Raw genomic sequence first — 23,880 nt, forward strand, 5'->3', positions numbered from 1 at the left:
TCATTGAGCTGTGGTAATCACTAATTATTAACATTTGCACTTTGCAGTTGTTCATGTGACTCATAATAATGCTGCTTCGCTCTACAAAAGTGCAATGCCCAAATTGCACACAAACACTGTCTTGAATTCACAAGTACCCAGAGTGCTCACTCTCTTTGGAGATTTTCAGACTTATTTAAGGTGAGTACGCAAATAAATAACAATATATGAAAGGGATTCTGGATCTGCACTCCCTTTATGAGAAAATGTAACGGAGGGGAAATTTCACATAGATGAAGCGAAGCCTGCGAAGCTAGTTCAGGCAGACAACTCGAGTCGCGCTGCGGTCACGTGATACACACACTACTCATACACTCTTATCAAGCGCCCCCCTCTCAATAAGGCGGCCTATTTAAGCTTCCCGCACCTGCTGAGTCTCTCTTGCATTGCCATGCTGCTGCAACGCTGCTCAGACTGCTGGTTACTGCTGCTCAGTTCTTGCTGCTGCTCACCATGCATCGTTTCATCATCCCCACCTCCACCCAGCATCCATCTGTAGGCTCTGATTCTAGGTCTCCACCGGGGGCGAAGTTCCCTATTGTCACTCCCTGCTCTCTTTTGGCTAGCTAGGTGTACGCTGCAGGGAGTGACAGCATCAGAGCCTAGACGCCATACTAAACTCTGTATATATCATTCTCAATAATCTATTTACGTGAGTTGGCTGACTGAACTACTATAAGCGTCTTGTGCTTCCGAACCTCCCAACTCTGTGCCCCTAACTTGCTCCCACTTCTCTTCAACCCTATTGGTCCCAACTTAAGTCCCAACACCTAATGTAGAGGTTAAGCTCACAAGACCAAAGGAAAAATCCACTTTCACCTGATACTCTTACACTCTTACTTATTATCAATTTGTGATCAATGCATTCCAGTTATTTTGCAATGCAGTGTTGTAATTAACTTTTTTGATGTACCCACTTTCCATCAAACTTCCTCATCTACGTCTACCTCAGGTAATGATTTCCTACATATCCCAGAATGCCTCTTGACAACTCCCAGAGAGGCGGTGTGAACTTGCTGCCTTCAGCTCTTGGTTATATGTGTAGGTGGAGAGAACAATAGTGATAGAGACAGTAATAGCAGGAGAGTGAGAATTGTTCCAGTTGAGTAAAAGCCTCTTATTCAAAACACAAGAAATGTTGTCTTGTGGCTGCATTGCATTCTGGTCTATTGAAGCTTCTGTCAGTGGAGAAATTTGTCTCTCTCCTCTTCTACGATGGATTTCTCCCTACATGATTCGGTGCAAAATGGCGGCTCTAGAAAGAAGCCCTCGCTCTTTGATTCTGAGGGACTGACACCAAAACCTGACGTTTACTGTCTGATGTTTTAGATCGCTGAAAATTTTTCTGATATCAAACTGCATTGTAGCTGCTGGAAATATCTATATGTGATGTCATGTTGTCCACGTTTGGCCAGTTATCCGGTAACACTTTACAATAAGGGTACACTAAGTTAAGGGTTAGTTAATGCTTAATAAGGGTTAGTTAATGCTTAATAAGCATTAACTAACCCTTAATTAACAGTTAACTAATGTGTAATTTACTAATGGTGTTCATGTTAACTAAGGTATTAATTTATACATTATTTAATAGTTTATAAAGATGACTATTAAATAATGTATAAATGAATACCTTAGTTAACATGAACACCATTAGTAAATGATTACCAGACACATTAGTTAACTGTTAATTAAGGGTTAGTTAATGCTTATTAAGCATCAACTAACCCTTAATTGTTGTACCCTTATTGTAAAGTGTTACCAGTTATCCATAAAAAAAAAATACACTAACAAACAACAAAATGGGTCCAGAAATGCAAGGTACATTGCCAATAGCCGTTTTTAAAGTGTTAAAGCAATATTCCACTTAGTTTTAACATGGGGGTTATTCGGCTCCAGAATATAAACTACTCACCAAGATCGAATGCAGCTGGACGAGTTTGTATTCAGATTTCTACTTCCCATTTATTTGACGCCACGAAAATAGACTGAAAACTGACATTTAAGACGCTGATGAACAGATTGAACAGCAGATCCCGCTACTGTGATTTTCAATGTTTTAGAACATAATTTTGCCAAATAGCATTTTTATTGATAGAAGAGAACATAGTGGAGGGATACCATTTAAGAGAGATAGTTCCTGTTTGGGAGACCGGACCTGATTTTATTTTTAAATACTAATTTTAGTGTAAACCAAGAATAGAAATGCAAAATGACAACGGACCAAGGACTGCTTATCTGTTGTTGAATCTGTTCACCAACGTGTTAAATGTCAGTTTTCAGGATATTTTCGTGGCTCATTCAAACATACAAACTCGTCCAGCTGCATCCGATCTTGGTGAGTAGTTTATATTCTGGTTTTCATGGCGGTCAAGTGCCAAATAACCCCCATGTTAAAACAAAGTGGAACCTATTGCTTTAAGCTGCCACTGCTAAATGGTTTGTACTGTACGACAAACCAGATCCTGGATCCTGGATCCTGGCACTGCACTAAAATAAAAGTGAAGCGTAGTGTGGAGAGAAGGTTACAAGTCAGATCAACCCTGAGATGTAAGCTAAATCCAGGCTGTGGATAAAAACCTAGCCTTGTAGTTGAGAGTCGAGAGTCTGACTAATACATTAATGTGAACAGCATTGGGACTGGGCTAACTAATGAAGCGCTCCACTAGAGTGGCAGTGGAGGACAGTTGAGGAGCCCGTGGGACTGCCTTTCATAAACCCCCGCCTGAACAAGGCTCTTTTGTAACTCAGGCGTAGGTTATGAGTCAATCAGCCAGCTAGGCAGCTCTTAGTGCTGCCGGGGCTTTCACTAGGATGGATGCATTGTAAAGCATACATACACACACACACACACACACACATACAGTATATAAACGTACAAGTGCACATGCAAGAGCGAACATGCAATGCGAGTTCATGTACAGTACTTGTGTGTACATACTGTATACGGTACTTCTCATACTAGTGTGCGATTATTATATAGCTACAGTGGCTACGCTTTAGCTTATCTTCATCTGTATAGGACTCATATAGCACTGCTGTCCCGTGAAAACCTCATAACTCAAATTTTGGTAATCATGTTTTCACCTTGATTAAACTATTACATTCTCCTCTATAGGTAAAAATTGAAAAAGCTTATGAAATAATTTCAAAACCCGTCAGATGAACTCAAAAACGCATTGTCATCAAGCTAAGGCTGGTTTTATTAGTTCCTGAAAAGTTGACATTTTGGAGATTCAAACACACATTTTCACCTGACATTAACGATATACAGGATTTGGAATGCGTAAAGTCTGTTAAACACTGACACCAAACCACACAAGGAGCAGAAGCTAAAAGTCTTGCTAACAAGGTGCTGTGGAGGTTTGGTGCTCAGAGAATAGCTCTCCATGCAGAGAGCTTAATTGAAACAAATCTGAGATTGGCCAGAAAGAAATTTGGTCCCAGAGACAATCTGTGCAATTGACCCTGACCTTTTGCATGGTTGCCAAGGGAACAAACGGGAAGAACAAGATAAGCAGTGACTCAATCTTGTTTAACACTTCGCTGAAACCCGTGTTCTATTTTCACACACATGCATGCAAGAGTCGTTGAGATGAGCGGATGTGTTTTACCTGAAACGGACTCTGGCTGTTGTAGTTCTTCACTTCTTTGTCGGCTCCTCGAACAAGCAGCACTCTGGCACAGTTATCCTGCGAGGGGAACATGAAAAAAAAATATGAAACACAATACCGAGGAAAGGTCTATGATAACATGGAAATCGTCTGTGAATCGATAAACACCGCATGTGCCACTCCATCCCTTAAATTCTCCTACTTTGATCAGGAAAAGAATGGGTAGTTTCCAATGATTTTAGCAGTGGTGAATTTTTAAAAAAAAAACAGCAAAGAAGTCAGTAGAGCAGGAATTGATCACTCCATCAACATCCCAGCCTCAAAACAGAATGAATGACAGAACATTTACTACCTGTATCAGAAATGGAGCTTCACTTGCTTTGAGTGTGTAATCTATTGCTCCACTCAAAGAGAGAGCGCGAGAGAGAGCGAGCGAGAGAGAGAGAGAAGAACAGAGAGATGGAGAGTGCAAAGGGGTTTGAATCTGCTGCACAAATCGCCCACAAAGTGCTCAACCACGCATGTACTGTGCACACACATCTGAATATGAATACTTTTTTTGGATCCACAAGGAAATATTGACTCACACACACACAGATACACACACACACACACACACACACACACAATTTGTGCATTTTTTTTTCCTGCATTAAAAACCTTTTTTTTCTTAGCCATTTAACATTATTTTATTTTGAGACCTGTAACTGCTATTTTTACCCATGCAGAGCGCTGAGGAACACATTTCCATCCGGAGTCGGCCAAGTATCCGACAGCAGTCTTTTAGAAATCCCACGACACGTTTCCTTATAAGCCACATGTGTAATGAGACTTTGGAAATGGAAATGGATGACGTGGTTCAAAGCTATAAATAGAAGCAAGGGTATTTTTTAATGGAAGCCACAGCTTTCAAATGGATTACTCTTGTGGATTAAAGCTTAGATCACTGACAAAGAAGATGACTATGACTTTACATTTTCTTATGCTACAAAATTAGTTCAAAATGCATTTATTTGCAATATTTTTTGCTGAAATCTGTGCAAAGTCAGGGATGGAAATCTGTGCATATTTGTAAAGTACAGTATAAAATTCCAGTTACAGAATAATCCAGGTTTCATCAACCCCCTTACTTGGGCAAAATTCTCTCGCTGATGAATATTTGTTCAACATTTCATAGCATATATTATTAACTCCCTTCCCCCCGCCCCCCAACTCATCATTATCAGCATCATCATCACCACTCCAGCTCATCTCTAGCTGTGAGAATTCAATATAATATCTGGGCAAATCAACCCCATTCTCTACAACATGCAGTGACACAGAAATCTTGCACCAACAACCTTCCCTGGAGTTTTCCTCCTGGCAAAACTTAGCATGTAACCCCACAAAGGCAGCCTGGGAGAAGACCAATTCATAAAAGTGGATCCTTTTCTCCTGAAACCTCAGCTAAGTGGAACTAAATGCTCGAGCTGCCGCAGCGTCACCAGCTCGCTGCTTTTGATTTGCAGCCTTTTAGTCCTCTGCTCAACTGGCTGCGCTCCAAGGATGATGTGCTCAATGGCCTGTTAGACGACTGGATGTACATGCAAGGGTTAGTAGCTGCTGCTGACCTTTAGCTATAGGCCAGATATAGAAGCAAGTCATCGACATAACAGGGCAGCGAGAAACAGTGAACTAGTCCAGTTGACTGTGCAGCATGTTGGCACTTTGAGGTGGTTAGTGAATTCTGTAGAGATTCAAGGAAAGAATTAGGTAAGAGAGTTAAGCCTGATTTATGGTAGGGCGCTCGACACCTTTGATAAGTGTCGCTCGACAGAAATGACGTATTTTCAACAGAAAAAAGTGTCTCTCGACACTTTCCAAACATGTCGCGCACCTGGAGAATTTTGTTATGTCGCGGACACCGTCACATTTTGTCGCGCAATGTGATTGGGTAGTCACATTGCGTCACACTAACGTCGCCATGGAGATTGTAGTTTTCACTGAACTGAACGTCCTTACTGATATTTTGGTCTGTAACTTTTTTGTCCTTGCTTAATTAACTAGTTTAATTAGTTTAGCTCGTAGCAAATATGGAGGGTATAGATGAAAGACTGGCAGAACAAGTTAAGACAGTATCGCCACCTGTATGATTCTTCAATGAAAGAATACAAAGACGCGCAGATGGCATTAACGTCGTGGAAAGAGATTGCCGATATCCTGAATATCAATATGTTGGACTGCAAACGTTGGTGGAAAAATCTACGGGACAGGTAGGCTATGTTTACTATCCCTGCTATCTTTATTGGTCAGACGAAAATGTTACAGTAGGCTAAACAATAACCACTTGGTGGTCGAGAAGATTATTCTGTATCATGGAAGTTTAACGTTAGGATAGCGTCTGGTTACCATGGAGACGACTGAAAACTTTCGCCGAAGCATAAATTACAAATGTCGCGCGGCTCTTTATTTTCTGTCGAGCGACACTTATCAAAGGTGTCGAGCGCCCTACCATAAATCAGGCTGTAGTTGGACAATAAGCCAAAACTACAAATGGGGTGGAGGAAGGATACTGTATCATCATCAAAAAAAAAACAGTTTGATTTGGCCACACAATCAGTTTTAGTAATGAATGTTGTATGAATGTGTATGATTTCGAACCAAGCTATACCGATCATCGGTGTGAGGTCCATAGTGGAGGAATTTAAGTTATGAGAAAACATTACTGGTTTGCAGGCATACACTGATGGAAAATCGTATATTCCGGTTCACATACTGTATTTCAGTCGTTTAATTAGCTAATGGAAGTTGGAAAAGCATTAGCATATCTGAAGTTTTTCTGGGCACAACAACATGTTTGTTGATGTTTGTCTTAGCTCAGATATGATGAAGGTGACCCATGCAGACGGGTTATTGTTTATTAAGATTCCCATTAGCTATCGCTCAAGGTAACAGCTATCCTTCCTGAGGTCCACATAATACATCAAAACAATAATAAAAAACAATAATACATCACATGCACCCCTCCACCCACCCCACACCCCCACATGCACTAATTAATACAGACAGAGTTTTTGGCAAGTGAGATAATATATTTCACCTCTTTGAGTTGTTTATGGAGAGTGAAGTAATTTACATCACCTTAGTTGTTAGTTATGCTCCAAGATGTATGCTGCTTTTTCTGTGATATTTGTTGTTTATATTATTATTTATGATTTGATATATTTGAGATATTATTTGTATATATTTCTGACTTTTTTTTTAAATTTCAAGACATTTCTGTATACTTTTCAGCTTTCGTCGATCAGTAAGTTTAATTTCTCTACAGAATTTGGTTTAAAAATCTTCAAGATGGGCATTACACACATACATCTAGGGCTGGACGATATGGTTGAAATCAATATCACGATAATCATAAGGATTTTTTTCGATATCGATATATATGACGATATGGCTCACATAAGCAAAAATCACGTTAAATAATCAAATTAATGTTCATCATATTGAACCAAATGGTAATGTTTGGTGTGATGTCAAACTAAACTCACATAATATTCCTACCATACTTCATTTTGTCTGAATTTCTAAATAAAATTTGCTTGTTCTCATCAGTTTAGACAGCAGAATTCTGCGTCTCGATATCCCAAAATCACCATATCATCACAATATAATCCCACTGAAAGACGATAAACGATAATATTGAATTATCGTCCAGCCCTACATACATCGCTCATATTCTCTCTCTCTCTGTCTACTGCTATCTAAGACCTGTCTTATTTTAAAAGGGTTGGAGAAACCCCCGCTCCTGAACCACTAGTGTTTCTGGTTAACAGTGCCTGTCAGTTTTGATAAGGAATGCTAACCAGTTTTTATGTTAGTAATGTAGAAACTTTTCTCCTACATTGTGGGAAACGCCCTTTATTATAAATTAAATAACAGACCAGAATTCAACCACCAAAATTCAACCAGGCAGCAGTGGTACCAGGTCAAAGGTCAAAGCAGTAGTGGAATGCACTCACAGACACACATCAAGTGCACATACATATAAACTAACAGGCATATGCACACACACACACACACACACACACACACACACAGATATATATAGACACACACGCTGCTCACCTGGTTGTATAGGGCACAGATGTGTAGTGCGGTGTTTCCCGAGGCGTTTTGGGCGCTCATGTCTGCCCCATAGAATAATAGATGCTCCAGGTGCTGCACATGGCCGTGACGGCAAGCCTGCACACACACACACACACACACACACACACACACACACACACACACACACATTGTTCACTGTCAAATAACACCTCTGGTATTTCTCCTGTTCAACAAAATGCCCTAGATAGTAGTTGCAGTAAGAGGCCTTTAACACTAGATGTCAGTGTGCTGCAAAGGAGATAACATCAAGAGCAGAAGAAGCCGCACCCTCAGTTTGAACCCAGTCTCTTCTTCTGGTAATATAGATCTTATAATAATAGAGTAAGAAAACTACACAGAGAAAACTGATACCATCTGTGTAAGTCAAAATCTAATTTGCAAAACAGACAAAAGTGCAAAATTCAATCAAGGAGAGAGTGTAATTAGAGTTAGAAGTACAAGCTGGACAGGTTATTGTTTAATTACACATTTTACTCAGTCAGCCTCATTAATGTTTTGGGTTATGGTGAAGGATTTCAGTATGGTGTTCAGTGCATGGAGGCTTATTTCTGGAGGGCTTATTTGAGAGAAAGGGAGATTTCTGGAGGAAGGATGAAAACCTAAATGGCTGCTAATCAAGAGAAGCAGATAACAGCGCAAAATATTTTGTCATCAAGCGAGCGATGGGGTTCAGCTGTGCTATGAAAGCAACAGCTGGCACAACTAGGCAACACGTTAGGTGATTTGTCTTGTCTTGCTGGTGATCTGTGTAATTCTGAGGTCTGTTTTAGCGTCACACCAATCACACCTCAGCTAGTTCAAAGATTTGAAATCAAATGCAAATATGATTTCCCTGGTTTGTCAACTAGCAGCCGCCTTCCTCTGTTGCTTCAGTCCTGCCTGACAGCTGATTGTTATCTTGTCTGAAATGGGACGGACAGAGGAAGAGAGAGATTCTGCAAATCTACAGGGAGAGAGATATCAGCAATCTGATAAAGCTGATGGCCTACAAAACACACACACACACACACACACACACACACACACACACACACACACATATAAACACACTGTGTGCAGACGAATATAGTTTGTTAGTGCTGCAGGGTTGCTCTTCTTAAATGGCTTTATCTACTCAAACGGGTAACAGCTGCCAAGACAGTCGCCTGCAGCCAAGGAAAGGCTCTCTGTGTGTGTGTGCGTGTGTGTGTGTGTGTGTGTGTGTGTGTGTGTCTGTGTGTGTGTTTTGTGTTTGTGTCTGCTCTCAATGCAAACTGTCCACATAATCCAACAGCCAAAAACCCTTCTGTGTGTATATGTGTGTGCACCTGGTGAATCTTGTGGTGCATGTATGTGTGTGTGTGTGTGTACGTGTGTGTGTGTGTGTGTGTGTGTGTATGTGTTTGAGTGTGTGTGTGTGTGTGTGTGTGTGTGGTTTAGCAGTGCTTTCCCAATGCAAGCTGTTCCAAATAATCCAAAAGCCAAAAATCCCTCCGTGTGTGTTCGTGTGTGTACCTGGTGAATCTTGCAGTGTATGTATGTGTGTGGGGGTGTGTGTGTGTGCGTGTGTGTGTGTGTGTGTACCTGGTGGACCTCGTGCCAGCCGTTCTCGTCCTGGCAGCAGACGGAGGCGTGGTGGTGCAGCAGCAGCTCGCAGCAGCCTGGGTCTCCTCCCACCACCACACTGTGGTACAGAGGAGTCAGACCTCGACTGTCCTTGTAGTCCGGAGAGGCTCCCAACTCCAGCAGCGTCTGAGGGTGTGTGTGTGTGTGTGTGTGTGTGTGTGTGTGTGTGGTTGGGTGTGTGTGTGTGTGGTTGGGTGGGTGGGTGGGGGGGGCATAAAAAGACAGAAATAGACAGAGAGGGGAGAAAGTCAGGGAGTTCTTGAGTGTCGATCATCAAATTTGTAGCCATTCCAAGGCCAGTCCTATTTCAGGTTGATAGACCATGGTTACACTTGTCATTTCAATTCAACTTTTATAATAATAAAATAATAAGACAAACAAGAAGAAGAAGTAGAAGAAGAAGAAGAAGAAGAAGAAGAAGAAGAAGAAGGATAAGAAGAAGGAGAAGTAGAAGGAGAAGAAGAGACTATTCGTATAGGACTTTAAAACAAATGTGCTTTACTGCATGAGAAAAGGCAAAAAGTCAGAGCTCAAAGTAAAATTCAAGGATGCTAAAAGTTTAAGACAAAAATGTATAATACAAAACCCAGGTGCTAGAGAACAAAACAGAATACAAAAATGATGAATCAAAAATGAAAGTGGTCTGTTCATAAAAGTGTAAGAGAAGATTTAAAAGATGAAAGTGATTTTGCTAGAGACTGCCCGGCCCCCTTACGTCTTTACTGGACTCTGGAACAGACAGAGGCGTTGTCCCTTTATCATCCCATCATACTGTTAAGTGAAATGTCCGGACGCACAAAAATCAGATGTTGCTCATGTTGCTACCAGATTGTCAAAACCAGATATGGAATCGGTCAGACTGGAACTGTACATATGCTGACCACAATCCAGCCACAATGCAAGCAATGAGAGGAGATGAAGAGAGAGAGCGGAAAAAAAGTCATGCTGACACAGATTTAAATAAATACAGGAGATCCATATCATGGGATATCATATAATTTGAATCGGATCTCAAAAATCATGGGACCTCCTGGTAAAATAAAGTTTAAATAGATAAAATAAAATGTGTAACCTCAGCCATGGAGAGATGGAAATGACTTTTAAAAAGCAGGTATATCAGCTATTTCAGACCTTGTGTTTGAAAATGGAGGAAAAAAATAACAGAGGTCTACATTGTCACCCCTACTACAAATATGTTGTATGTTGCTTGTATTTACATCCTCATAAAATAAAATAGCCCAATAGACAAAATCAATTAAGTCAGTTCCTGTTGACCTCTTAATTAAGTTGGTCTAACTTTTTTCCAGAAGAACTGTGGTTGTGTGCATGTGCAGTGTGCATGACGCGCTCTTTGTTCCCTTACCATGAGTGTGACCTGGTTCTTGGACCTGGCAGCTTTGTGGAGGGCCGTCATGCCGTCTTTGGCTCTGAAGTCCAGGTGCGCTCCTCCGTTCTTCAACACCTTGATCAACTCCACCACATTGTCCAGATGAGCAGCAAACGTCAGCGGGGTCTCTAGAAAACACAAATCACAAATCATGGTTAGAATATTTTTGGGGAAAAATAAATCACAGTAAACAAGGATAGAACAGGAAAAAAGGAGCAGAATCTTAGAGCAGTGAAGCCATTGTACAGTGTACAGTTTATCTGTGCATGTTAATGAACAAGTAGGTTTGCTTTTGATGAATTAAGAAAATCAGTCTTTCCCAGTAGATGGCCATGCATTTTGGACATAGTGGGATTTTTGATGGGGTTTCATGTGGCCTTGAGACTGTGGTTTTGAATTTGCTCAATTGATAACACAGCTGTCAGGCACAGGACTCCTGGGACTAAGGGTGCGATCACACCTGCAGTTTGTTTTCTTTGGTCTAAACCATAGTGAAAAGGTTTACTTTGTTGCATTTTTGTATTTGGTTTGTTTAGGTTCACACTGTCCAATTACAAGCAAATCGGGGCTTGTAAACAAAAGTCACATGGAGTCACAAGTAGCTTGTTTATTGGACAGAGTTTTGGTAGCACCAGGTTAGAGATTTAAGCATGATGAACTTGTCTGCACTCTTTGCTGTATTTAATTTCTCTGGACTTCATACCAGTTAAGAACATACAGTTATGAAGAAATAGCTGAATATGAGCATCAGTCCAGACTGCAGTTTGCCCTCAGAGTAACTGCTGCCTATCAGATGTCAACATCTGTCTCCTTATGCCCATAAACCCTTGTGTTTTGGGGTCATATTCTGTAGTTGGTTCGGATTATGTTCTTACTACTAACAAACCCCGCAGCTCACTTAAAAGAGGACAGAGACCTGCATTTTCAGCCAGTTATTTTAGATAGTTATTTGGTGCTGTTAAGTTCAAATGCCGTTGTTCTCACCAAACTACAGGAGGAGAGTTCGAATAAACCGCTCAGAACGTGCTTGGTGTGAACCGAAGCTATTAATTCTAGCTATCAGGAGTGACAATTTACAAAAGGACCAGCATGGTCCTTGGAAAAAGTAAAAATATATATATGTAAACAGTGGTGTTATGGGAATTTCATGGGACTTCAGTAATAAGCAACTGTTTCACTAATTGCCTTCTTCCACATTCTGCTCTATTTTGTTTGGGATCTCACAGGTGTTCTCTTCAATACATGTGACCGTTCAGTCTGTTGTTAGCAGTTTTGCTCTGATCAATCAAGCTGATAAAAATCTAATAAATTACTGTCACAGCAATGTTTATCAGCTTGAGTACGTTGGAATGGAATGGATCAGAAAGAGTAGCGAAAAAAGCTTTGATCTGATTAAAAAAATCACTGGAGAGAGACGTCAATCTAAATGAAAACTTGAAAACGAGACAGTTTGAGACTCTGATAACGCTTCAAACTGAATAGAACACGGAGGCAATCAGAGGAAAAAATCTATAGATCGGTCCATGTCAAATCAACCGTCATATTAACAGTGACAACACTATCAATTACACGACACGCGCTCAATGTGACTGAACCATTTTCTCAGGGATCGACGTGTCGCCACCACTTTCACCCTATTCTGTACGCTCATTTATTCATCATGAGATCAATGGAGCATGGCTACAACCTGTCAATTTAAGCACTCCATACAATCTATTTTCTCTGACAGTCCAGCATGACCAATATGTGTGTTTATGAGTGCAGGGATACAGTCTGTGTTCTCCGTCGAGACAGTGAGACCAGATTACCGATGAAAGATACTTCTTCTATAAGGAGTATGCAGCAGGAAGTTTAGTGACAGCTCCCTCTGGGTTGCATGCTTCCACTAATGCATGGGAAATAATGTTATAATAAGTTATAATCTTAGTTATAACCATGTATAATTACAAATATGAAACCTAGAAACCAGACAACACACAGACTTAAAGTGTAATTTGGAGTTATAACCCATTTACTACTGTCTGCGTCTGGTTTATGTTTCCCCCAATCATTTTGCAATGCATGCCATATGTAATTTATTTTTATTTTTTTTAACATTTACTTGTTTTTCGTTATTTTTAAACTTTACAGTGTCAAACCTGGCTTGAAATTAACAGCTGTCCCGACTAATAAAGACGGCCAAATAAGAAGACATGAATGTGACAATAAAGTTTTAGAGGCAACATGTTTTTGAGGGATTATATCTTCCTGCTGCTGATTGACAGGAAGCAGAACGTAACATAACGCAGCGCTGAGATGAAAACACTCAACTCAGCTCAATGAAATAAGGAGAAAACAGAAAGTTTGACCAAACCAAATGAAGGCTTTGTGTTTACTGTGATGGATTCTCTCGCTCTGTCGAAGATGTTTTTCATACTGTGTGCAGATACCAGAGAGGGACCTGGACCATTGGCACAAACTTAAAAAAATACACAGATATTATCCTTTGTGTGTGTGTGTGTGTGTGTGTGTGTGCATGCGCATGTGTGCAACAGACAGGGAGGGGGACGAAGAGGGTATATTTTTTTTATTTTGTTGGTCATGTGAAGCATTATGTTTTGAAAGTTGAAATCGATACCTAGTCAGCGCTGTATAACAGTCCTATTCTACAGAGTCACCTTTTTCCCCTCAGCAATAAGGCGCTCATTTAACAGTAGCTCTCAAAGCCCATTAAGATACCCTCAATTCTCCGATTAATAACCTCAACCCTTAACGCCATCTTTATTTCTCTCAGCAGATTTTGCACTGCATTTATCAAGCGTGGCCAGTTTACTGGCCAATCTCCATCCACTCGATACTGGCTGTGTTAAGAGCGGCTGCACTGCAGAGAAACCCTGACCATACTCTGTAAATACCCTAATTTGTCTCACTCAATACTCGTGTGAAGCCAATACCACTTAAACCTTGGTTACCAATTAATTGTAATGGGCTATCAAATTACAAACTGCATTGGATGATGAGCTTAAGTCCATAGTTTATTTTCAAATCTGTAATGGCAATCCCTTCTTCCAACACTGCCAGGAATAATGAGTGTTGTTCTAGAAGGAACCTCTGTAGAAAATTCCCTTTTTTTTTGCTCTTTTGAAGATGCATTAGCTGGGTTTTCTCATCTTCCTTGCAGAGTGCTCTTCACAAATCCCCACCGGCTGATTACTGTTCCCATGTGTTGGTACAGCTGAACCTTGTTAATCCAATGGTACTCAATGGCACAATAATACAAGCACTCGAAAAGCAAAGCTCTCAACACGCCTCCCCGCTCCTCTCTCCATGGTAAACGAAGCACAGGCCTTGAGACTACTGCTTTCCTGTCAACCTAATGGATCACTGGCTCACATTCCCATTGACCTGCTTACTCATTCAGAAGCCGATAAGATTGACCCGAGGGCATGGCAATGTAGAGTGTGGGGATAAACAGGCAGACTTACAGTAAAGGAAAATTTGCACCTCAGATACTCTTACATTGTTATACGGGTATATCATCAATCGGTGGTGTACAATATATTCCAGGAGTTATATTGTGAGGTGTTTTGTGAAGTGCTGTAATTATTTTTTTGGTGAACCCAGTTTCCCTCAACCTGCCTCCTCCTACTCCTACTTCAGTTAGCGATTTCCTACATTTCCCAAAATGCCTTTCAACAAACCCCAGAGAGCATGCCTGAACTTGTTGCATCCAGCTGTTGGTTTTAAGTGCAGGTAGAGAGAGTCTTAGCGTTAGCAATAGCGATAGCGACAGCATAGTAATAGCAAGAGAGAGTTTTTCCAGTCAAGAAAAAAAAAGAGAGCTGCACACCTTACTCAAAACTCAACATGTCTTGTGGCTGCATTGCATTCTGGTCCATTGAGGCTACTGTAAGTGGAGAAACTGGTCTCTCTCCTCTTCTACGATGGATTTCTCCCTGTATGATTGTTGAACGTCTCTTGGTGCAAAATGGCGGCTCTAGAAAGAAGCCCTCGCTCTTTGATTCTGAGGGACTGACACCAAAAACCTGACGTTTACTGTTACCTGTTTTAGATAGTTGATTTTCTTTCTGGTACACTACCAATAGCTGTTTTTTTAATAGAGTTAGTGTTTTAGGGTGAATTTTGCCTTTAACTGAAGTGAGAAGATCCATTGGAATATGTGTGTGTGTCTGTGTTTGGTGATTACATATTGTTTTTCTTGCCAGGTCTTATAGTCCGGCCTCACACAGGACTCGCAGCCTCCAGTAAGTGGACCTGTGAGGACTCCTAGCTATTATCCTCGCCTAGCCAAGCGTAGCATGAAACACCTGCTCACTCTATTTTTATGGAACATTTGTTAGCTGCGTTGCGAACACACTGGCATTAGGACACACCTCATTACTCTGGCCACTGGCTGGCTCCTGTCCCCCTAATGCGGTTGCTTGTAAAAACACAGAGCCAAGCCTTTGGCTACAATATGTATTTTTCTAACTCTGTTTACTCGGGGTAGGCTGACTGAGCACACATGCTTGCTTTCAAGAATGCCTGGTACACACTCGCATGTTCACACCTGGGAGTTTCCCAGCACAGCCGCAGTCCTGCACTGTTGGCCAGTGAGCAGCTCCACTTCAACAGTTGGCCGTTAAGTACCTTGTTCAGCTTCTGCACATCGGTGGTATTTAACAGCCTTTTCAAAATTCAGAATGACGGCAGGAACACATAGCTGGGTTTTATAGTGCAGTTTAGCATTGTGGCTTTACATACTAGGGCTGGAGTCAGGTGTTTGGGATTCTGAACTGTTTATTTGCCTGTATTCAGTGTGGAGCGTCCAGGCTGCTGACGCCCTCCGACGACCCGAGGAGAGGCTTCAGCACCATGGACAGAGACACAGTTTTCTCACAGAGGGAGAAACAAACATTTTGGAATGCCTGTCCACGCACTGGAACTGTGACTGGGCCAACTACTTGGGATAAACTGGGATTACTGAATAGGATGCTGGATGAATTTATGAATAGCTTTTTCTTTTTGTCCACTATTTCTTTTTCTCACCCCCTCCTTTTATGTTTCCCCAGGCCCTGAGTCAGGATTGAAGATACCCGTTTTGCAGAATATGTCTAAGAAGAACTTAAGTTTACTTTTAATTCCCTCTCCATTTCCCCCCCACACATTTTAATAAATTAGTTTTTTTTGGAACTCAGAACTGTGTCATTGGTACTCTGTTTTCAGTCTCAAGTCTTAGCCTACTTGGTGTGTGCGTGTGTGTGTGTGTGTGTGTGTGTGTGTGTGTGTGTGTGTGTGTGTGTACAGTCTTACCACCAGTCTCAGTGTCATGGTAGTTGGGGTCGAGGCCTCTCTCCAACATCTTAGACACCTTGTCCACCTGGTGATGCTGAATGAGGTCCATGAACTTTCTCAGATTGGCCTACACAACCGGAGAAGAGAAAGAACCATTAGAGAGAGAGAGAGAGAGAACAGCAAATGGTGGTGGGTGTGAGAGCGAAAAGAGCAGAGGGCAGAGGTTCAGAGGTGTGAAAAGACTGAGCTGAGAAAGGGCAGCTGAGATCGAGAAGGGTGGAGACGGTCAAACTAAAGGTGGAATGAAGAAAAGTTTGAAAGAATGGGAAGGAGTCTATTCAGAACGGATAAATGGAGGGAAAAAAAACAAAATAAAGCAAAACGAAGGCAGGAAGGACAGGTGGAGAGATGACATGATTCTGAGTGTGGCGAGCGTGGAGCGGCTGCTCCGTTCGGTTCTGTTCCCGTCTGCTTTTCTTTCCAGGCCGCATGATAAAAATAGATAAGAGAGCAGCTCCCCGAAGGAGAGGAGAAAATGAGGAAAGAAGAATGAGATAGCAGAAGAAAATCAAGACAATGGGTAGCAATAAAAGAATAGATTGGTAAGGAATGCACGAGTAGAGATGAGGAGGAGGAGGAGGAGGAGGAAGGCGGGGACACGGGGTGGGAGTAACGCAGCGGCAACGAACAAGAGGCTTCTGAGAGGCTTTTTGTCGCCTCTTAGAGTAAAAGCCAGCCAGATTAACATTAGTTTTGTTGGCTTCTATTCCTTGTTCATAACACTGGAGATTCGGTTCATAACACTGGAGATTTTGTTTATCACTTCTGCTACATTCAGGCCATCAGAGCTCAATTTGTAGGTCTGATGTAGTTTATACAGCTCGCTTGACTTTGTAACTTTGGGATCTCCAGCCATATCAATCCAATATACTGTATATCTTACAGTCAATATGAGAAAACTGTATCCAGTGTTCCAGACAGAGGTGGGAAGTAACAATAAGTACACAAGTAAAAATACTGTACTTAATTTTCAAGTATCTGTTTTCTTTCACTTGAGACTTTTTACTTGTACTCACTACATTTCAAAAGAAAAATGTACACTTTCTACTCGCTAGATTTTCAAAACAGACTCGTTGCGCTCGGAAAATCTTCAACTAATTATTTTTTTTATTTTATTTTCCGCATCAGACAGCTTCCATCCCGGAAGCAGCTGATCAAGGGACAAATGTGATTGGCTGCTTGTTCACCAAAGTGACACCAAAAAGGAGGGAAAGGGACAGAGAGAGAAGCAACTCGGAGAAGAGAGAAGCAACAAGAGAGCAGAGAATTAACATTAGTGAATTCAACTGTGCTACAATTAACGTTAATGATTTGAGCTGCAGACTCTCTCTCTCATCTGTGATTCAGAAGAACGCTCAACAGAGAACCAGTTTAGTACATTAGAAATGACTTTTATGGATGACTACTTTTACTTTTATTCTTTAAGTCAATTTAGACTTGAGTAAAGGATTTGAAATGGTATTTCAACAAGTATATTTTTAGATTTTTAGCATCCATGTGACGATGACAAGGTATGATGATATCCATGACATTAGAGCTCTGCACCTGAAGGTCTTATAATCTTATTGACAGTCTAGTGAAAGCAAAAATAGTTTGAACTAACCATGTAAACCTTGCATTCAGTCTTTGATCACAGCCATGGAGACGCCGACCGTGATGAGTCACTGACAGTTCAATATCTTGAAATGTCAAGGGTGCATGGCCTAATGTTTTCATGTAATGTTTCATTTCATGTGACTGATATGTGCTTTCTGTTCTCTGTGTGTGTGTGTGTGTGTGTGTAAAAGGTCCTGATGAATCAGAGTCTGGAGGATGGTCTCTCTCTCTCTCTCTCTCTCTCTCTCTCTCTCTCTCTCTTTCTTTCTTTTCGGAAGCAGGTTGGTGGGCTGGCAGTTGATTGGCTGCCTCAGTGTGAGCTTTAGCCAACCACAGAGCACCAGACGGCATGGGAAACACGATTAGTTCCCAAAAGCTGGTCAGGCCCAAAAAAAAAAAAAAGAGAAAGGAAAGACTCAATATCGGAAATAAATGTCTAATATGGCAGAGATCGATTCTCAGACCTAGATGAGTTTTTCTAATTCTGAAACTGATCAGTGTTTTGCAAAGCGTTTGAATGTACATGTGTTTGTGTGCGTGTGTGTGTTTTCCTGTCCCTATTTCTGTTTTGTTAAAACACTTTTTTTTTTTCATCTGTGCCTTTTCATTTGTCATTCTCCTTCATTTCTCTTCCTTCCTCCCCTGCATTCGGAAGCAGAATCGGAGCAGCTGTCAGACAGTTTCCCAGTGTGTCGGTAACAGAAAGCTGCCAGAAACACTTACGCTTTGGCTGCACTACAGCACTACAGTAGCTACGGGACAGCAGCCCAGAGCTAGCCTTACACAACGATGAAGAGGGTAAAATCTTTTACTTTCAATTTACCGTCTAAATTGACTTAGATTCACGTGGGAGGGAGAGAGAGAGAGTGGGGGAGCGGGGGAGGGGGGGAGGGGGGCCTGCTGTTTGGGGCTGGCAGGAAGAAGAGACTCCGACTGAGCAGCATCCAAACTCACAGAGGAAGACAAACAGAAAGGCAATAATAAAATGAGACGCTGGAGAGGGGCCGTCCTTCATGCTGCCTCAGGCTGAACTTGAGATGCTTTCAGGTTAGCTTAAGCTAATAGGTAAGCTACATTGTACAGTATGCCTGCTTGGACTTTTTTCACCTTTCCCCCTGGCGTTCAACTTGCTAAGAATTACAGCCAACAGATACAAACTCTCTCTTGTCCCATTAGCCTGAAGCTCCTAAACAGAGGCACTTTAAAGAACATAGAACATATAGGAACATGTTACGGATTATTACTTTAAACTAGACAGTTACTCTGTTACTTCATGGTTCATGTGTAGATATTATTGTGTTGCACTGTGTTGCATTGTGGTTATTTGCACTCTCGGCTGATAATAAAGACTACACTTTACTGAACTATCTCATCAAGGACTTTTCTATACAGCACTGGCTTCTATTCATTATGTTTTAAACAACATACTTCTAAATGTTCAACAGCTGTGAAAGCACCATTATGAATCGAAAACAATAGCAACAGTAGAAGTGCTGCTGAATGCTGTAGCTGAACAATAAGTGACAAAACTACAGACATAATCCTGTGGATAAACACGGTGGAGACAATGGTTTTCCAAATTTATGAAGGTAAGGTTTTAGTTTAGTAGAGTTTTTCCACTTGTATATCATGAAGTATCACCTTCTCACAAAATTGAGAATTTTTTTACCTCACAAGCTGAATATTTCAACTTACTGTATCAGCAATCTGCTGGAATGCAAGCAATGACTTGTTCAGCTTGAGGTTAAAGGTCTGAATTGACGTGTTATTAGACTCTCCTATTTGATGTTTCTATGGTGACACTGTAGGTAGGAGACTAGAAGCATCAGCAGCACCGGTACCTGCATGTCAACACTGTGATGACTGATGCTACTTTACCAAATTTTGTGATAGAAAATCCATGGCCTGTTCTACAGTAGTCTGCTTCTTATTTTTGGAGACTAGCAAGTAGATCAACCTATCTAGCTAACATTAATTCCATATCACTGTTGTCATGTGAAAACACAACACATTCAAACTCCAATTCAGTTGAAGAATTATATCCTTCAACTGAAGGATGTAATCCTTCAACTCTTTTATGTTGGGCTTATGAAACCCTTCAAAACTCACTGGATCAACTCAAAAACCCATAGTAGTCAAGATAAAAACAAGGCTGTTTTTTCATTTCCTGAAAAGTTGACATGTTGAAATACAATATTTTTCACCTGACAGCATCAATATATTGGAGCAGTTATATGTTACTAATTATATTACCGAATTTGTTTGCAGTCATATATTACACGTGGATTTTGTTAATTAGCTTTTCCTCATCACGTCCACGTTGTGGTTGCATGTCAAGTTAGTAATTTAATGAAAAGTTTTGTCAAGCTCTGACATTAATTACTGCTTGTAGCCTGCTTCTCAATAAGAACGTGATTAAAAACATGCATAATCTGGATGCATAAAGATAGTTAACAAATAAAACATATCACCTGATAGAGAAATTTTACTGCATTTTAGAGACATTTTGGCATTTCTGCAGTGCCAGAAACCTCATGAAAAACTGCTGTTTGATTCTCCAAAATCAATCCAAGTTTGGAGTGCAGCCTACATGTCAAGGTGGTTTGATGCGTTGCTTGATGCTCCTAGTTTGACACTTGCCACTTTTGGGCTATAGAAGTTAATTGCCACATATGAATAAACACTAATCCAAGTTCAGTGAGTTTCTGCTGGCAGTTAAACCTCACACTTTGCTACCTGTGATAAAGGCTTTGTGTTTCTTAGCGCATCCCAAACACTGGTCAAAAACTAGGCTTAAATTATACTTTTCCTATTCCTGTTTTGCATTATTATTATTTGTCTATTGTACAACACAATCCTTACCTTTGTATGAAGTTTGGCGATCTGTTTCTCGTCCACATGGGGTTGCCTATAGACTCTGCTCTTGTAGCGGAACTGTGGAGTGGAAGCAATGAGGAAAACAAATAAAACAAATGATAAAAAAAAGTCCACTGTGTAGAAAAGGTCCAAAGCAAAACATTGGATCCAACATAACAAGGCTTCCAGTAAAGCTGCACTGCAATAACAGTATACGTTCAGGAGCTGATAACCTTTCCCTCAGAAGCCTGGTGATGAGTTGTTTACATTACACCATGGGTGCATCTCCAAATCAATTGTCCATCTGGAAGAAGGGTGGGGGGATCAAGCCTGAGATGTGACCTCTTTATTGACGGCACATTCATTACCGTCATGGTATCTTAATTGGTAGATTGTGTGAACTTTTGAATTACATAATGGTTTCCCTGAAGACTGTAGTGTTAGCTTGGGTTTTGCTTATTCAATCTTTCTAATGTAGTTGTAGCTGTAGTTGTGTTTAATTTTCCATTGTCAATATTCAGTCTTTAGTAGTATATGATATAGTTTGAGATAGTTATGATATAGTTTGACAGGTGTCTCATTTGCATTCATTATCCTAAGATTAATTGTATCCTCACCCAATTGAAAAGTATGTACAGTAATTGCAGTGTTGCATGGGAATTGTAGGTGGGGTCAAAGTGTAAACACTGTTTTCCTGACTCTACTTGACATAACAACACATTTCTCAGAAATATAGGTCAAAATATGATTTGGGATTGATTTTTCCTTTAATACATATATACATATTTTATCACGCCCATTTCATCATTTCAGATGCCTGGAGTGCAGATGAATGTTAGATAAATAAAAACCTCATCTAACTGGCCAATAGTGTACCTCCAAAGACGGGACCCCCTTGCTGATTGGCTGGGGGTATTCCCGAAAGATGCGTTCTTCGTCCAGGAACTTGCCGTCCCTCCCATTGCTAGCTGGCTGGAAAAGGCCATAGTTGAGCACGTCCTTCAGGCTCTGACTCAGTGTACACAGGATCCGCTGCTTGGCAACCCAGACTGTGGCATCCGGGTTGAACCGCATGCATTTCTGAGTTCACAGGTCGGGTTTGGGGCGGGGAGGAGAGAGTGGAAGGGAGGCAGAGGGGCAAAGAGATTAGAAAGTGAAACGGTCAGAGGTTTTTTCGATGGCTGACCGTCTTGAGAAAACAAGACTTGGTGATCACAGCAATCAAAACAAATAAAGCATTCACCTTTGAATAAAATAACCACAAATACTGTAATATTATAAACTTGTGGCAGACACTGACATGCAGGCTTGACTTTTGACTGATGGATGCAAATGGGCTGGTATATACATAACTAGAGGGAGGAATTGAATAGAATAACCTAAACAATGGCGCCCAATCTAAATAGTTCATAGAAGTCAAAATGGGTGCTTTAATAACACAAACCTTGCCCCAATTATTACAAATAAATGATGTGGGCCAAGCCGCATCGCCAAAGCTTCTTATTGTTTTTATTGTTTTGAACAGCGCTATATGCTAAACAGTGCCGCATCGCTCGCTGAGAGTGTAATTGACACGACCCCGCTGGCCCCTGGTCTTCCCCAGCCCCAGCTTCCCCGGAGTGAATAAACATACAATGCAGGATTTCTGGCCTTGGCTGAATCAGAGAGGATTATGGGCACTGTGCCGTGGCATTCAGGAGTGTTTACAGCTGGATGTGCTGCTCAGCCAGCGATAGCAGCCCCGCGTCTGTGATAAAGGCTGGAGGGATGAGCAGTCTGTGAACTCTGCCTAACCATAATCCTCTTGCCTGGCACTGGAATGGGCAGAGGAGAGGAGAGGAGGGATGGAGAGATGAAGGGTTGAAGGTATACAGAAGCAGATGTCTGGCATCTGGCAAGGCTGTTCAGGCTGATATGGCCTTCTTTCCCTCCGCTGGTTTATTACAGTGGCAAATCTCCATCCACTTCCATTATTGCTGCTTCCTCATCCCTTGGCATAATGAGTTGAACTTAGACAATGGTATAGATTTAAGTTTCCAGGGAATTGGGAAACAATGTTTAAGTCACATCTTCCATATAGAGCCAAATACAACGACAGCTATCTTGCTGCACCTCGCTCAATGTTGCAGGGAAATTTGTGACAAAATAAAAGTGTAAATAAGAAAAATACCATAACCTCAGTCTTCTTCAGCATAACTACAGTCTTCTTCAGTGGGGTCACTGTGCAACTCCACCGGAGCAGTTGAGGGGTTAAGAGGTTTAAGGTTTAAGTGTTTCGCAAGAGTGACATTACCAATTCTCCACTTTCCGATTTTCATTCCATGTCAAAACCTCTTGAGTCTTGGTCTGACGATTCAAACCAGCAACCTCTTGAACACTAGAGCTCGCTTGTCTAACCTTGAGTCTCAATTTTCGAATCATCAGCAAAATCATCTCAGAGAAAAGATGGTGCCTCCAACCGGATATAACAGAGTTGCAACGGTTTATTGGCATGAAATGAGAGGGGAAATTAATAAAAAAAGAAAACTTAAATCGAGGAAGAGATTGCGAAGATCGAAGGAGGAACAAAGACATAGAAAAGCATGAGGGAAAGCTGAAGGAAGTATTGCTAATACCTACATCAGTCCTCGGTCATTTTCCTCTTTTTCTTCCCTCCATCACATTTTTATTGTCCTAAATGTATTTTTAGCATAGGCTTGTGTGGCAGAGAGGAGCGATGGTACAGCTGCCACATTATATTCATACATTAAACAGATTGAGTGACATCAGTTTCACTCTCGACACTATCAGTATGTAATGACGGTGACGTTAATTGTACATAATTGTACAGGTTTAGACTGTGAAAGGTCATTTTGATATTATATGTGAAATTACCTGTGTGCTCTGATTTAATACGTTAAATAATCTCAGTGTCAGGAGGGAGGTTTTGTTCCATGTAAGAGCTGCAGTTGGAGGAGGGGGATACATGCGTGTGTGTGTGTATGTGTGTGTGTGTGTGTGTGTGTGTGTGTGCATGCTTGAATTATTCAGCTGTGTTTGCTTTCCAAGTGGACTGTGTGACCCGATCATGTGATCAAGTGGCACCACTGAGTGCTCAGTGATGAATGTGAAATTGTGAGCATTAGTGCATACATGTGAGAGAGCTTAGTGTACATGTGAACACACACACACACACACACACACACACACCTTCTCTATACTGTGGAGAAACATGCACCATTCCTTTATTCTCATAGAAGATATGATATTCTAGTGGATTTATTTTCTTATTACGCACCTTATTTTCACATTTAATAGTACAAAGTG

The 23,880-nt window shown here is 41.1% G+C and overlaps 1 protein-coding gene across 1 annotated transcript in view; it reads right to left on the minus strand.

The window, feature by feature from the left end:
* Positions 1-23,880, minus strand: part of shank2a (SH3 and multiple ankyrin repeat domains 2a) — a 122,023-nt gene that overhangs the window by 93,658 nt on the left and 4,485 nt on the right. Inside the window, exons 2-8 of the mRNA XM_071913996.2 lie at positions 21,451-21,654; positions 20,581-20,652; positions 16,081-16,189; positions 10,765-10,916; positions 9,360-9,527; positions 7,755-7,871; positions 3,651-3,728 (exon numbers count right to left, since the gene is read on the minus strand). Coding sequence (XP_071770097.2) covers positions 3,651-3,728; positions 7,755-7,871; positions 9,360-9,527; positions 10,765-10,916; positions 16,081-16,189; positions 20,581-20,652; positions 21,451-21,654 — 900 coding nt within the window. The remainder of the gene's footprint in view (positions 1-3,650; positions 3,729-7,754; positions 7,872-9,359; positions 9,528-10,764; positions 10,917-16,080; positions 16,190-20,580; positions 20,653-21,450; positions 21,655-23,880) is intronic.

Source organism: Centroberyx gerrardi, chromosome 1 (genome assembly GCF_048128805.1).
Source record: "Centroberyx gerrardi isolate f3 chromosome 1, fCenGer3.hap1.cur.20231027, whole genome shotgun sequence".
NCBI lineage: Eukaryota > Metazoa > Chordata > Actinopteri > Beryciformes > Berycidae > Centroberyx > Centroberyx gerrardi.